Source organism: Orycteropus afer, unplaced genomic scaffold (genome assembly GCF_000298275.1).
Source record: "Orycteropus afer afer isolate SDZICR_OR568_19922 unplaced genomic scaffold, OryAfe1.0 scaffold00197, whole genome shotgun sequence".
NCBI lineage: Eukaryota > Metazoa > Chordata > Mammalia > Tubulidentata > Orycteropodidae > Orycteropus > Orycteropus afer.
In genome coordinates, this window is record NW_006921784.1 from 6196789 (window position 1) to 6212921 (window position 16133).

Consider the following 16133-nt stretch of genomic DNA (forward strand, 5'->3'; position numbering starts at 1 on the left):
TCCACGCAGATGGTGGACATGGGGCTGAGGGGATGGGGTAGGGGCCGAGGACCAGAGACAGAGGTGGCCCTGGACTTGGCATCCCCTCTGACAAATGTGCTTGGAGAAGCTCTGACGCTGGGCTGGGGTCCAGGTGTCCCACGGTGCAGGATGGGGGTTCGTAGAGCATGGAGGAGGTATCGGAACCCAGGGTGACACCCTCCCAATCCCAGCTGAATCCCAGCTCTCTACACAAGTCTGTTTATTTCTGTACAAAACCATGTTCCTATTTTACACAAAGAGCACCTCACTCACTCCTGTCAGCATCCTAGCCCTGGGGAGCGTCCCCCAGGAAGAGGAGGGCGAGTGAGGACGCACCCCCGAGGTCCTCTCTTCTGCCTGGCCTAGCTGGGCTGGGCCAAGCTCCACTCTGGAGAAAATAAATAAGAGTCTGTGCTGGGCTAGTCAGACCCACCCTGGCCCAGCCGCAGGGCAGGCAGGCCCTGCAGTATGAGTCCGTGTGAAGCATGTAGATGCGTGGAGACCCCGCCCTGGAGGCCTGAGCTACTGGGGTTACAAGTAAGTGTCTTCACTCTCCTGGGACGTCAGACTTTCCTGGGAGCGGTGGTGGGCTGAGTCCTGTGGGGCCAGGTCCTTTGGGGGCAAGTCCTGTGGGGGGCATGCATCTCCGGCAGCAGCCACCGCCTCGGCTTGGCCCATGGCTGGGGCCTGGTCCAGCTGCCCACTTGCCTTGGCCTGCTTCTGCTGCTCCTTCTGGACCTGCTTAGGTGGCTTGGGCTTGTCTTGGGAGCCAGGAACGGGGGCGTCTGGGGAGAGGCGAATGGATGGTGAAGGTTTCAGGGCTGGCCGGGGACCCGGCTCCGCCTCTAGGATGGCCTTGGCGCCGTGTAGTCGGGGCGGGGAGCGGCACTGTGGCTCACCCCGGGTCTCCTGCCAACGCCGCAGCTGGATGAGGTGCTCGCGCTCGATCTGGCGCTCTGTCACGGGCAGCTCCACCACCTGCAGGATGGCAAGGGTCAGGTGGGCACAGAGAGAAGGGCCTTCCCTCTGCCTGTCAGCCTGGGCTCCTGCCCCCCATCAGCATCCTCCTGACCCGGCCACTAAAGGCTGACCCCAGGAAGGCTGGGGACTGGTCCCTGCAGTTGTCACAAGTCTCCAAGCTGTGTGTCAGGGGAAGCCACTGCTTCAGAGAAGAAAAGTGCACACGATTCTTGGTTCTACTTGCTGAACTACCAGGCAGGAAGGGGAAGGACTTGAACAGAGCAAAACCTGCTTTCTGTGATCAGGTAAGTCTAGGCAAAAGGGAATATACCCGTGACCATGTATAAGGTTGGCAGATGATATTTCTACATACACATTTGTATGTGTTATAAGAATGTCCATACAACTAGAACTAACAAGGGGCAAAGTTATCATAAGTTCTTAGGCATAGTCACTCTGATGGAGCGAGTAGGTGGACCTGTGGGCTCAAGACCATGGTTGCAGGGGACATCAAGCTCAACTGATATAACACATTACACAAAAACATTGTTCTACATCCTACTTTAGTGAGTAGCAATTAGGGTCTTAAAAGCTTGCAAGCGGCCATCTAGATGCAACAATGGGTCTCACCTCATCCAGGGCAAAGAAGAATGAAGAAAATCAAAGACACATGGAAACAATTAGTCTAAAGGACTAGTGGACCATGCAGACCTCAGCCTATATGACCATGACACCAGAAGAACTAGATGATGCCCAGCTACCACTGTCAACTACTCAGAAAGGGATCAGTACAGGAGATCCTGGATAGAGTAAGAGAACAAAGCGGAACAAAATCATAAGGAAGACTGGGTTTACTTGTCTGATAGAGCCTGGTGAGACCACTGAGATTATAGTCCTTAGTTACCCTTCCGGTCTGGACTTGAACTCACTCCTGTGGTTTCCAGCCAAACAGCAGACAGGCATATAGGGTGAACATTTACATCAGATTGATATACTCCTTAGAACAATCATGGGAGAACAGAAGGACAGTATTTGCACAGGGAGACAGCTAAGGGGGCAGGTAGCATAGGAAAGAAGGACATAGGCTAAGAGGTAAGTACAGGGAGGAAGTGGGAAGAGAGCTGTTACGCTGTGGGGAATTTTAAATGTCACGAAACAAAATTGGTATGCACTGCTGTATGAAAAATGAATTTGCTCTGTAAACTTACACCCAAATCATAATAAAATCCTGCTTTTGGCCCACATGACCCCATCGCTGCCAAGAGCAGCTGGTTACCTAGGCTCAGACTCCACTACCACCTGCTGGCTGAAGGGTTTGGGGAAAGTCACTTTATGACTCCCTCTTCCTCATGTGGAAGAAGGGATAAAGTCACAGCCCTCAACAGATGTTCTGAGAAGTGGGTAATGGTTCGCCCCACAGTGGTGTCAGCCCTGTCCCCGGCCTGGCCCTTGCTTTAAAAGAGAAGCTGGCCACCACCGTTACCTCATTACAGCCCCTGAGAGACCGAAACAAAATCACCAAGGGAAAATAATCCTAGTGCTGTGAATGTGGTACCAGGGAGGAAGGGGCCACTAGGGCTCTGCTTCCTCTGCTTCAGTCCCCAGTGTTTCTGAAAAGGAGACGGTGGGGAGAGCCCTGCAAGCCTGTGCGCCCCTCTGCTTGTTCAGACACCGGACCTGGGGCTGCTGAGTACAGAGCCTGGCACAGGTGGCCCACCTGCCAGGCAGAGGGTTGCAGGCCTCCCCGAGAGGCCCCTCCGTCTCTCCCAGAGGGTGGTGAGGGAAGGAGCCTTACCTCCTGGACCAGGAAGGCCTCCTGCATGACCTTGGGGCTGAGGCCCCGCAGCCGCTCGATGGTCTCGTACTGGCCCTGGCAGGCTCTGAGCTTCTCGGGGGAGCCCAGCGCGTGCTTCAGCAGCACCAGCCCCACCCGGAAGATGATCTTGACACCTGCAAGGGAGAGGGCAAGGCGGCCTGCAGAGGCTTACTCTGGAAACAGACGTGGCCTGGGGCCGGGCTGCAGCCCCACCTGGCCCGGTACCTTCACAGAAGAACATGTCCCAGACGCGCAGCACGGAGCTCCAGGGCAGGGTGCGGGCGAAGGCGCACATGAACCACTCGGTCATGTAGAGCAGCGGGTCGATCTTCTGCCGGCTGAGGTGCTTGTGGGCCACGGGTGACACCTTCTGCAGCAGCGAGAAGAGAATCTCCCCGTCCAGCTGGATGGCCTCCTGGAGGGCACAGAGACCATGGCCACCCGAGAGGAACCACACCGACTCCCATGCCAGGCAGACGTGCCTTGCTCCTCGGGAGTATGCTGAGGATGCCAGGGGAATGGGCAAAGCAGACACGCTCGTTCCCTCCGAGGAGGTTACAGTGAAACGGAGGAGCCAGATGTGGGTCACATGAACAAAGAGACTTGGGGGGCAGGAGGATGGGGCCGAGTGTCCAGAATACAGCAGGAATACTGAGCAAGCATGTGCTGCAGGGGCCCTGCTGCCGTTGGTCAAGGACAGCTATCTAAAGGCTGAAAGCTAAAGGGAAGGTGAGATTGTCTGGGTAAGGAGATGGCGGAGGGGGAAGAAGAGGTTCCGGGCTGGGGAAAGATTCTGTGCCAAGGCCTTGCAGGAGGAAGGAACTGAGGAACTGTGATCAGGCCTGGAAGAGCAGAGACTGAAGGCACAGATGGAGGAGAGTGTGGGACGGCGACGCTGCAGCCAGGGAGACGTGAGCCTGGAAGACCTCGCAATGTCAATTCAGCCTGGAAGCTACGGACGGCTGAGGCAGGGGTGGCCGTGGAGAGGAGGGCCTGACAGGGCCCCCGAGGGCACCCGGCCTGGTGCAGATCCTGGGCACTCACCAGTTTCTCGCTGTAGTAGCCGGGCAGGTACTTCTCACAGATCTGTACGAGGCACCAGAAGGCTTGCTGTGGGCGAGAGAGGCATGTGAGGCCTTGTTGCTGGCCGCTCCCTGCCCACCTGCCCACTCCCTGGTGCTACCTCAGCAGGCATGTGCATGAGCAGAACGGCAGCAATGGGCGCCTGTGCCTGACAGTAGCCTTCTTCAGGCCGGTGTAGCGTGTAGGCCTTCAGCACCCGGAATAGGTCCTGCTGGCTGTGGAGAGAATGCGCAGGGTGAGGAGGACAGTTATGACTCTGCCACTCGCCACCACGGGTAAGCATGGCCCACTGGACCAGGCCTGTCTCAGCCTCTGTGCTTCCCTGGAAAGGGGAGATGACCTGCTTGTGGTCACTGAAGGGTCAGTCTTCCACTGTAGCACACTGATTCTCACATAACCACAGGAGGCAGACAGGTTCCCCATTTGACAGTGAGGGCAGAGGTTCAAAGAGAAAGCCAGGGACAGGGCCAAGACAGGCTGCAGGGCAAGGTCACGTGGGAGACTGTAAGTACGGGCCTCTGACACGGCAGGTGACCCTTGACCCGCCTGCCAGCTCTGGGCTGGCGTTGTCCTGGCTGTTTGTCTTGGTCCCCTCGTCCCCACATCTCTCCCCTCCTGAGTGCTACCCAACTCTCCTCCACCCACCCAACTCTCAATCTCCTCCTCTCCAGCCCAAAACTGTTGCCACAAGAGGGCCTGGCTGGGCAAGTTCAAGCCCTCTGGGGAGTATATGATGCAAGCTGCCCTGGAGGCAGAAGAGTCATTGAGAGGACCCATCAGATGGGAGCTCACAAGAGAAATGCTAATGGTGGAGTTTGGGGCACCCAGCTTCTAGGCCCCCAAGATAGCCCCACATTCATTTTGCCACCTCTGCCCTCTAAGTGACAGGGCTTCGGGCCACTTCCCAGTCCCCAAGGCCCAGCCTGCTCACCCATGGCCCCCCCGGGACACAAACATCTCGTGGAAAGGAAACTGGCGGTGCAGGTCACGCTCAATCACGTCCAGCCACTTGGGGTCCCCGGGTGACATGTCCAGCTCCTGGAAGTAAGCGGCACACATTACAGGCTGGAGGCCACTCTTGGCAGGGTGTGGCTTCCCCAGATATTGGAGGAGCCCCTACTCAGGGCCATGCCCACCCAGTCCCCACATGGGACTCAGCCTTCCTCAGGACAGGTTAGGAAGCCTGGGCAGGGACAAAGGGGCAAGGGAGGAAGAGCTGTGGAAACCCAGGGGCAGTCCTAGCTCCAGGAAGACCCCTGTGGACAAGGGTGTCCATCACATCTATGGCTGGACATCACCTCCAGGTACTTCATTCAGGACTCAGTTACATACATACATCATGTCCTTAGGATGAAAGGCAATAGCTACCCTTGCTACCACACTGGTAGATGTCACTGAGTCCTCACCTCAAGCCCAAAAGACAAGTCCTATCATTATAGCCTTTTCACAGATGAAGAAACTGAGGGTCAAAGAAAAGTCACTTGCTCAAAGTCCCACGGATGGAAAAATGGTGGAGCTGGGACTAGAAGCCAGGTTTGGCACGAGCGTCCTACCCAACTCCCTGTGCAGGTGTTCGAGAGTGGTGATGATAAGGGTATAATCACTTGTCTGGGGTGGGGTGGGGTGGGGTCTTCAGCACAGAGCACTGTCTGGAAGGACATTAACCTTAGACTCATCTCTGGATACTGATGTTTCAGGAACGTTTTACTCTTTTCCTTGAACTCCCACGAACATTTTAGCAGGAGTATCATTTACAGAAACAGTTAGGCTATCACTAAAAGCAAGTCATCTCATTTGACACATTCTAGGTCTTGATTTGCATGTTGGTTACATGGCTACATATTATGTATCAAAATCCCCTGAATGGCACACTTAAGAGCTGTGTGTTTTACTCTGTATAAATTCACACCCCAGTTAGAAAGAGAGAGAGAATGAAAGAGAGGAAGGGAAAGAGAGAAAAGGAAAGAAAACCAGAGCCGGGAAGCAGCTTAGAACAAGTTGGCTATAGGGCTGGGGCAGCTTCAGAGAAGGCTCCTTCCTTGAGGAAGGCCATGTCCTCAGCAAACACATCAATGGGGGCAGACCCAGCCTTGGCCCTGAGCAGTAGTGACTTCAGACAAGTCCCTTTCTCTCTCGTGCCCCCAGCATTAAACTAAAGAAACTGGGGTACTAGGTATTTGACTAGAAAGAGTACCGTAGGAAAAAGGCAATGGCGTGTTCAAGGCTCAGCAGCACATGGAACGGCCTGCGGGCCTCCAGAGGGCCCTTGAGCAGGCCCACAGCAGGGGCCGGGGGTGAGACCTGTAGACCCCACACACCTTCAGGTGGGGGCCTGTGGGTGTCCTGTTTACACCCCACAAAACTGGCCCAGGACTAGGAACTGTCTAAACACAATGCAGGTTTGCTCTTGTAGGAAAGGGGAGGAGGGCCCCACGCATTCTCCTGCTGGTTCCCATGACCTGGGGTCCCAAGAACCCAAAGTCAGCTCTTAGGGTATTTTCACCTGGTACCTCAGCAGCCCAAGGTGCTGGATCACCCATGGATTAGTGAGAAAGAAAAAGGGGTGGCTGAAAGGCCTGGGAGGAGAGGAGGGCACCGGGAATCAAAGGCAGGGAGGCGCTACTGGCAGGTGAGTCACCTGTCTAGGCCTGCAGTCTTGGTGAGTGCCTAAGAGGCACTGGCGCCATCATGAGGTAAAGCCAGAGAGGAAAACCAGGTACAGATGTGAAAGGTCCCGTCAGGCCAAGGCAGGCAGAAGAGAGAGCCAGTGCGGGAGGAGACGGGGCTTTCTGACTCCTGCAGCTGGGCCTAGCCGCCTGGGTCTGGGGTGGTGAACGGACAGCCTGTGGGGAAGAACACAGCACCACACACATGCTGCCACCACCATCCTCCTCGCCATACCCCTGCCCCTGGGTTCACACACCCACAGCAGCCACAGGGAACTTGTCATCCCTGCCTGGCCCTCCTGCTACCTCAGGGCCAAATGCTGCTGGCCAACAGCTCTTGGCATCTCTGTCACCAACAGGCCAAGTCCTCCCAGGTGTGCTCCCAAACTCTCTCAGTCCTGCAGGCCTCACCGCTGAGTTTCAGTGCATACAGCACCTCCCATCTAGGATGCCTTCTCTTAGCCAATCTACTTACTCAACTAGCATTGTTCAAGACCCCACGGCAGTGGCCAATTTCTCTCTCTACCCACCACTCCACACACATGCAACACACATAGGTCCTTACAAAGGGTGTTACTCATACAAAAGGTGGGCTCACGTGTGCTAAAATGGGGACCCCAGGAAGCTGGCTGTCCTGCCCAGTTCTAGGCTCTCATATGCCTGTGCACTGGCAGCCTGAGAAGGGAGAATAGGGCCTGCCATCTAGCTGTGACCCCTGAAACTAGCCCCCAACCCAGGATGCAGCCCCTTGAAATAGGGGGAGGATGGAAAGACTAGGAGGAAAATCCTGGAGTTAGAAGCTGCTCATGTGGACCCTGGCATGATGCTCTGAGGGGCAGTCTGGTCACCTTGATTCAGAATTGCCCCAGGCAGTCACTCTACCTGCCCTCCTACCCACTTTAGGACCAGGTGCCACCAGCAAGCAGTTCTTGCAGAACAGGTCAATAGCAGAAGTTTAGCGCCCCCTGCCACGTCCCTCTCCGAGAATGGGTTTGGCAGGACAGGGGTGTTCACTGAAACATGAAGCATATCAACAAGTAGCTGGTAGCTGGCAGCTCTGTCTCCCATGCTGCCTGTCACCAGACCTACTCTAGCTGGTAGGTCTGAGCAACCCCCAAGAAGCCAGCTGCAAACCAGTTCCCTAGGGGAGCAGGCTGGAAGAGCTGCCCCGTCCAAGTAGGCAACAAGAGGCCCAGTGAAAGGAGGAGTGTTTCATCTAGGGGGGTAGGGGGCAACAGTGGGAGCTGGAGGACATGGCTGCAGAGGGGACCCTTACTGACCACTGACTTAGGTCCCATAAGCAACACTGGTGAACCAATCACAAAGCAGCCCTGTCTGGCCAAGCCTGGACAAAGCAGGAGAAAGATTAGAAGGTGGGAGGACAGGAAGTGCTGAGGGTCCTGTGGTCTTGCTGGGCAAGCCCCGAAGGTCCGAGCTCAGGACTCAGGCAGTCACTGAAGCAGTCTGAGTATTCCCTCCTGATGAGCAGGTGCTGCGAGGTGGTACACTAAGCCCAAGAGAGCAGAGCTGGGTAGCTATCAGGAGAAAGAGGTGGAATGCCAGGTGGTAAATCTGTCCACCCTCTGAGGACTGCTCAGGTCTATAGCTCAGATGAGCAGAGTCTCCAGCAGTCACAGGGATGTAGGATTAAGCCAGTTTGGCTTCTTGGCACCTGGGCAGTTGGGCACTTGACTCGTGGTCCCATCAACTCCTTATACTGCTGAGATTCAGGTGAGCACATCAAGGACCGTCATGAGGAGCATGTCAGGAAGGAAGGAAGGAAGGGGAGGGAGAAAGGGAAACTCACGTCAAACTTTCCAGGATTCTGCTGCAGCTTCACCTTGCCTCCCGATAGGTACTGCCAAGCACGGCCCCGCAGAGAAGGCGGGATGCCCTTCTGGCACCGCAGACGGATCTGAAAGCCAAACGGAGGGCTGTGCCCATGTACCCACCACCCAGGCAGCTCCCCCAGAAGTTGCGTGCCATCCTAACCTCAGCAGGGACATGGTGGGCCTTCACTGGGCACACAGCAAGAGCAGAAAAGGGGACAAAAGAGAACTTTCTTGCTGCTGCTATAAGCAGTTCTTATGGGGTGGGAAGAGGTGGGGTGCATGTCTGCAAGTAGATAAAATTGCCTCCAGGTGAGAGTGGAGGTCCCTTGACCCCACATTCCTGTGTCCAGGGACAACACAAGCCTTCCTGAGGTCTTCCAAGAATTCTGAATCCCCCATAACCATTTTTTCCCCAAATAGCTGTGATCTTTTGCAAGTAGGTCACCAGGCCTTTTGTCCGAGGAGCCTCTGGGTAGATTCCAGCTGCCAACTTTTTTCGGTTAGAAGCCCTGCACTTAACTGCTTGCACCACTCAAGGACTCCTTCATTTTTTTAATCAAAATGGAATCATACGAGTGGCCGTGCCCCTGCGATATCGCCAGGAGAGATCAGCAGAGCTACAGTCTCTATGAAAATAGCTCACAGCGGAGTGGGAAGGCCCCTAGGCATGATGTGGCTTGGGCAGGTTGTGGGGATGTTTAGATTGGCAGCCTAAAACCTAAAACCCACTGCCGGCAAGTTGGATTCTGACTCATAGTGACCCTATAAGACAACAGAACCATCCTATGGGGTTTCCAAGGCTGTAAATCTTTACGGAAGCAAACTGCCTCATCTTTCTCCCATGGAGTGGCTGGTAAATTTGAACTAGCCACCTTTCAGTCAGCAGGTGAGTGCATAACCATTGTTCCTACAGCCAGACTAAAGGGAAGAAATCTCAGCATGCCTAGGTGGCATCCTAACACCAGTCCTGGGGAAAATAGCACCAGTCTTCCCCAGCACTCCCAGATTGGAAGGGGTGAGGGAGAAGTGCATGGGGCAGCTCATGACCCAGGATTCCTCGCTCAATTCGCTGCTCTTACAGAAAAAGGCAGCAATTGCCAAAACCCAGTATGAAAAACCATCATGTCTTCCACAAATGGGGAAACTGAGGCATAGAGTGGAAAACCATTTAGGTCACATAGTCAGAGACCCCACTACCTCCTACCTGCATCACTCAGGCTGGTGTGGTTCAGCCTGGAGTACTTTCCATTTTACCGACCTCCTGGAGCTGAACAGGGAAAGTAGGCTGGGCTGCCCTGACCGTCCTCCTCAATCTCAAGGTCAAGGGTCAAGGAGGGTGAGGGCAAGAGCCAAAGTACCACTCCAATGGAATGGGGTAGGGGGGTGTCGAAAGGAATTGGTCAATGACATGCCCCCCAATGCATCCCCTTCTCTACACGAAGCAGTCTGGCCTGGGATGAAGGAAGATGGGGACCACAGGGTAGCAGAAAGAACACATCACATGACTGGGGGTTTGAATTCAGCTTTGTACACAACAGCTGTGTTGACCTTGAGCTAATCACTTCCTATCAGCTGTATGACTGGAATGATAATACCTACTCTATATAGTTGCTGATAGGCTTCTCCCAGCCTGAGCCTGACACTATGTGGGCTCAATCCATGATAGCTTCTTCTCTACCCTCCATCCCAGGACCGTGGCTGACACGGGAGCCGCAGGGCTTCAGGCTTACACCTAACTTTCCCTCACCTGGAAACCCCCTCAAACAGTCCTGGTAGAAGCTCTCAAGGGAGAAGGAGGCATAGAAGCCCTTGTTTTCCTGATGACAGTGCAAGAGAAAACTTTCCAAAGGTCAGAGAGTCAAGAACTGGAGGAAGAGCAGCTGTGGAGGTCACAGGAGCCAAGCTGGGGCTTCTAGGATTGCCTGGAAAGGGGTGAGAGGAAGGTGATTGCCCCAGACCCTGGGAACTGTTTCCTGCTGCTGTGGGGCAAAGGTTTCTCCTTAAGGAAGCCACTCTGGGCAGGCTTTGGTAGAGGGGTGGCCCAGAGCCACAGGCCCTCAGGGGGCCCCAGGGCCAGGTCCTGTCTTAACTGGCCCCTCATCATCACAATCTCCAAGGAGCCCCAGAGGACCTTCAGTCAAGGAAGGTTCTCTGAGATGCCCCGCTCTCACTACATGGGCATCCAGAGCTCCGGGAGGCTCTCCTCCGTGGGGGCTGAGATCCAGGAGCATGGTGAACCTTTCCCTCTATGGCTTTCGTACCCTCCTCAGCACAGTTGGGCAGGAGATGGTAATCTCCACCCTGCCTGCCTTAGGGAGAGAGCGATGGTGGGGATCAGGTAGGATAAAGCATGAGAAAGCACTTCAACAAGCAGAAAGCCAGAGCATTATCATTCTCAGAGTCTAGGTTTTGGTCTCTGATGGCAAGTGAATGAAGCCACACCCTTGCCTGCTGAATCTGGGAGGGCAGGGTCACAGCCTAACCAGACCCCAGGGCAGAGCCCCATAGGGAAAGATAGAATTTCAGCCACAGCCTGCCACCCTGCTGTTGAGTTCTGACTTTGACACAGCTGGGCCTGGGGAGGGCATCCTCAGGAGGGCCCGGCCCTTCTACTGGGGCCTTGGGATGAGTCCAGGAGAAGGGGTGGGCCTGGGCCCACTTCCCGAGACAGGTATTGCCCTTCCTGAACAAATGAAGGGCGAGCCCAAGCCTCCACGGCCAGGAAGAGCTCCCAAGGCAGGGCCAGTGCAGTCACAGCTGAGGCGGCATCAGCAGTCCCCTTCCCAAGCGGAGCAGAGGGCTAGGGCCCCTGGGTGGGGTGGGGTGGGAGCAGCACTCCTGTGGTGGCTTCTGCTGGGCAGGGCAGCCCTCGGGCTCTTTGCCAGGGAAGCCAAGGGGAAGAGGAAGTGCTGCTCGCTGCTCTGCTGAGAGGAGCTCTCCAAGGCTTCCCTCTGGAATCTGTCTGCAGGGGAGGCTGGGGCAAGGCCAGAGCACAGTCCCTGCTAGCCACAAGTTAGCACAGCAGACAGCTGGAGAGCTAGCTCAAGCCAGACAAGAGCCTGAGGGGTGGGGAGGCAGGAAAACAGACCTCAGAGTTAGGCAGGAAGAGCTGAGTAAAGCTCAGAAGAAAAAGACAAGGTTTTCTAATAAGCAAAGAAAGAAAAACGAGTGCTCCACAACCCACGGAGAACAAGAAAAGGCCCAAGCCGGGGTGGGCCTCTCCTCCCGTGGTCACAGGGCTTACTGTCTCTGAGGCACTGCAGGCAGCACCTCATGGGGGCTGTGCAACAGGATGGTCACTCCCACCTGACAAGGGAAGCTGAGGGGTGAACTGACTTGCCCGGTTCCACAGCTAGCCATGGGCGAGGACACAGGAAGGGAGTGGAGCTGGGCCCAGCCCACATCTGGCCTGCGGTCTGCACTTTCTGCCATGCCCTGCAGCCAGCTGTGCCAGCATGGACCAGATCAGGGCTTCAAAGCAGTTCAAGCCAGTTCAGTCATGGCGGACAAAGAGAAACCAGGAGACCCAAATTTAAAAAATTTTAATCATTTGGATGAACGAGAATGATAACCAGAATGGAAAAAATTATAGGTTGAAGCCCTGGAATAGGAGACTCAGAAGAAGTGTATAGGCGTAGGCCCCTTTCAGGAGCCTGATCTGGGAGACTGGATTAACACTGAAATTGCAGAGAGTGACACAAATCCAAAGCAGTGAGATCAGCCACCATCTTTGAGCTTGGCATCACAGTTTCCTACTTGGCAGGCAAGAGACTGGTTGCTATGCAACAGGAATGCTAGCCTAAGAGGGAGATTCAGTTTCTGGTAGGGCTTCGACCTGTAAATTTTTCCCATTCTGATTACTGCTCCCAACCCACTGCCATCAAGTTGATTCCGACTTATGTTGTTGCTGTTAGGTGCCGTTGAGTCGGCTCTGATTCACAGTAACCCTGTGTAGAACAGAATGAAACACTGCCCAGTCCTGCATCAGCCTCACAATCGCTGCTATGCCGGAGCGCATCACTGCAGCCACTGTGTTAATCCATTGCAATGATTACGACTCATTGTGACCCCCATTGGGTTTCCAAGGCAGTAAATCTTTACAGAAGTAGATTGCCCTGTCTTCCTTCTGCAGAGTGGCTGGTAGGTTTGAACTGCCAATCTTCTGGTTAACAGTCAAATGCCTTAGGCACTGTGCCACCAGAGCTCTATATTTATCGCTACAGCTCACCCAAATTTTAAAAATTCAGGTCGGGTCCAAGCCCTGCTAGACCAGTGTGTCAACTGACCATAACGGGAAACTGTGCGTAGATAAGCTGTAAGGCTCTGGATGTCTCCTCATGCCAGCTGGAACCCCTCTGAGCCAAGGAGTAAGTAGTACCTGCAGAGGACGGCCAAGGGCATCACCACAGACACCAGTGGCGGGTAAGGACGATGCTATGGCAGAACAAAGTTAGTGCCTGACTCGAAAAGGACCACTGAGTGATTTCATTTTTATAAGATGACTTTTTACAAATGAGGCTACTCTTGCTTTTGCTTTGGTCAAGAGGAAGAAAGAAGTCTGCAAATTAGGCTTTGCAATAACCATTACAATAATGCAATGGTTACCCATAATGCTTCTAGTGACTAATTTTTTTTTCCTCAGAAGTGACCTGGCCATGTCCTTCTTCCTAGTCTGTCTTAGTCTAGAAGCTCCACTGATACCTGTCCAGCATGGGTGACCTTGCCAATATGAAATACCAGTAGCACAGCTTTCAGTACCACAGCAAGACTCAAGCCACCACAGTATGACAAACTTGACAGACGAGTGGTAGAACAGTTGCAATGGTTAAATACTGAATGGACCATGGGCTGCTAGAACAAACAAATTGGTCTCAAAAGAAGTATAGCCAGGATGCTCCTTAGGAACAAGGATGGCCAGACTTTATCTTTCATACTTGTCAGAAGGGATCAGTCCCTAGAGAAGGGTATCATGCTTGGTAAAGCAGAAGGTCAGTGAAGAAGGGAAAGACGCTAACGTGATGGACTGACACTGTAGCTGCAACAATGAGTTCAAACGCAGGACTGGGCAGTGTTTCGTTCTGTTGGACCCAGGGTCGCTATAGTTGGAGCCGACTTGACGGCACTACCAACAACAACACTGCAAAGGTTAAGAGTGTGGGCTCTGCGATTATAGTTCCACAGGCTACTTAACCTGTACCTCATCTGTAAAGAAGGGCTACTACCACCACCAATCTCATCAGTGTGTTGTATTAAGGACTGTCCAAGTAAAATTAAAGGCACACTGCAAATGTTCAACACACATTAGCTATTACTAGTATTACAAAGTCCTCCTTGATAGGTGGTAAGCAGACTTAAGGACTTCTTCCAGGGGGGCCTGGAGAAAAGTTGTCTATAAGGCCTTTGGGCTAAAAGTGGCGTTGAAGTTTGACTCCAGGACAAAGTTCTACAAGCATCTGAAGTCATGTGTGAGGGCCTGAGTGAAGGCCAGGCCCTGCCCTTCAGCCAGCTTCTGTTCCCCATTTCAGAGATGGCAGATGGGAGGACACCTAAGGCAGTTTGGCTGTTCAAAAGCCCCTGCTCCCCCAAGCTAATGAGGTTCTTCCCTTTTCCTCCACCTCCCCAAGCTGCCAGCTCCTAGTTCAAGGGCCAAGACCCAGGCCCCCTCACCTTTTTGTGCTTCTTGGCCATCCATTTGTCCCAGTTGTTGAGCATATCCAGCCACTTGGACTCCCTCTGCCTCAGCACCTCCAGAGGGACTTCCTCCAGCCTGTGGAACAGAGGGCAAGACCCATCAGAGATGACAAGAAGAGAAAAGGCCCTGGCTTAGGCCCTAACCACCAGCCTGATTAGGGCGCCATTCCCTTGCCTGTTCCCCCACCCACACTGTTTCCTTGGGAGCTGCTAGGTCATCAAGTCCCTAAAGCAGATGAGAAAAGGAATGCTGCCCCTGCCAGAAGGTACAAACCAGAAAGGCATCAATTCTAGTACCCACTCCTACAATGCACCAAGGAGCCAGGGGTTACCACGCCCCTCTGGGGCAGAGGCCTAAGCCAGGGGTTACCACGCCCCTCTGGGGCAGAGGCCTAAGTGTCTTATGAACACACCACACCCATCCTGAATCTGACTTGGTAAATAAGCCTCTTCAAAGGGCCTATGTGCAAGTTGCAGGACTGGGCACAAGAGCTAGTCAAACAAGTATAGAAATAACATGCTCACCTCTTCACATTAGCAAAACTAGTTACTCATAGTTTCCCCAATTACGCCCCAGCCTTTTCCCACCTCTTACTCTTTACTCATGGCAATCCTTTTGCTGGAACATTCTTCAAGTTGTCTCTACCTATCAAAATCCTACACACACTTCAGAGCTCCGTCAAACACCATCTCTTGTATTTGTTCAACATCTATTTACTAAGCCACTATCAGATGCCAAGTGTCATTCTAGGGCTAGGGTCCTGGGTGGGCTGTGGGGGAGCACTCCTATGACAAGAACAAAATCCCTGCCCTCATGAAGTTGACATTCAAGGGGGCACTGGGAGTGGGGAGAACACCTTGACATTAAGACTCTTCCTAGGGGAAGGGAGGGTAAACCACTAACAAGAGGGTAGACACATATTAACTTGGTGAAAGGGCAGGTTAAAACCAAAAAAAGTGTGAATACTCTATGAAAAAAAAAAAAGGAATACTGTAAAGTGAGTCTGAGGCTGTTTCTATACAGTATCATGAAAAATAGGTATTTATTGACTATCTTACATAGCGATAATGGCATGAGTACAAAAGAAATTGAGACATGAAACAGCCCAGTGAGAAAGAACTAAGTACAAACCAAAATGGTCAAGGAGTGAGAGGAGATACCATCATAAATATGATTTTCCTCTTCTTAGGCAAGTATTTGTGAATAAATTACTTTAAGTCCTTGATTTTATTAATAGCATGGAGAATTCCTTCATGTGCCAAATGTTTGTGAGACCATTGACTTAAATTTTCATTTATTGCATATCTATATCCCCACCAGACCATGGGTCCACGAAGACAGCAAGCCTTGATTTATTCATGACTCTATGCACACCTCCAAGAACACGGCTTAGCACATAGTGGGTGCTCCATAAATTTTTATTAAATGAATATGTGAATGCAATGCATCCACAGGCAAAACACATGACATGGCTTTGCTACAGAGAACTTAACATCTACACAAAGAGAAGGATGAAGGACACTATTAGTTCAGCATTTACCACATGCCAATTTACCTATAAGGAGCGCTGGTGGTGTAGTGGTTAAAGCATTTGGCTGCTAACCAAAAGGTCCATGGTTCAAACCCACCAGCCATTCCACACAAGAAAGATGGGACAGTCTGTTTCCATAAAGATTTACAGCCTTGGAAACCCAATGGGGGTCACTATCAGTCAGAATTGACTCGAAGGCAGTGAATTTGGTTTTGGTGAGTTTTCATATATTAAATAATTTACCATTTGTAAGGACCTCATATGATAGCTAGTATTCTCATAATTTGTGAGCAATACTATCTGCTTGTGTGTGTGTGTGTGGGTGTGGGTGTGTTGGTAAATAACACCAAAAACCAAACTTACTGCCATCGAGTCGATTCTGACACATAGTGACCCCCATTGGGTTTCTGAGGTAGTAAATATTTATGGAAGTAGATTGCCCAGTCTTCCTTTGTGGAGTGGCTGGTGGGTTTGAACTGCCAACCTTCTGGCTAGCAGTCAAATGCCTTAGGCACTACGCCACCAGAGCTCC

The 16133-nt window shown here is 52.8% G+C and overlaps 1 protein-coding gene across 1 annotated transcript in view; it reads right to left on the reverse strand.

Moving 5' to 3' along the window:
• Positions 1–552: 552 nt before the first annotated feature.
• Positions 553–16133, reverse strand: part of TBC1D10A (TBC1 domain family member 10A) — a 63618-nt gene continuing 48037 nt past the window's right edge. The window contains exons 3-10 of the mRNA XM_007947982.2: positions 14046–14196; positions 8354–8461; positions 4812–4918; positions 3981–4095; positions 3842–3907; positions 3023–3212; positions 2777–2931; positions 553–999 (exon numbers count right to left, since the gene is read on the reverse strand). Coding sequence (XP_007946173.2) covers positions 553–999; positions 2777–2931; positions 3023–3212; positions 3842–3907; positions 3981–4095; positions 4812–4918; positions 8354–8461; positions 14046–14196 — 1339 coding nt within the window. The remainder of the gene's footprint in view (positions 1000–2776; positions 2932–3022; positions 3213–3841; positions 3908–3980; positions 4096–4811; positions 4919–8353; positions 8462–14045; positions 14197–16133) is intronic.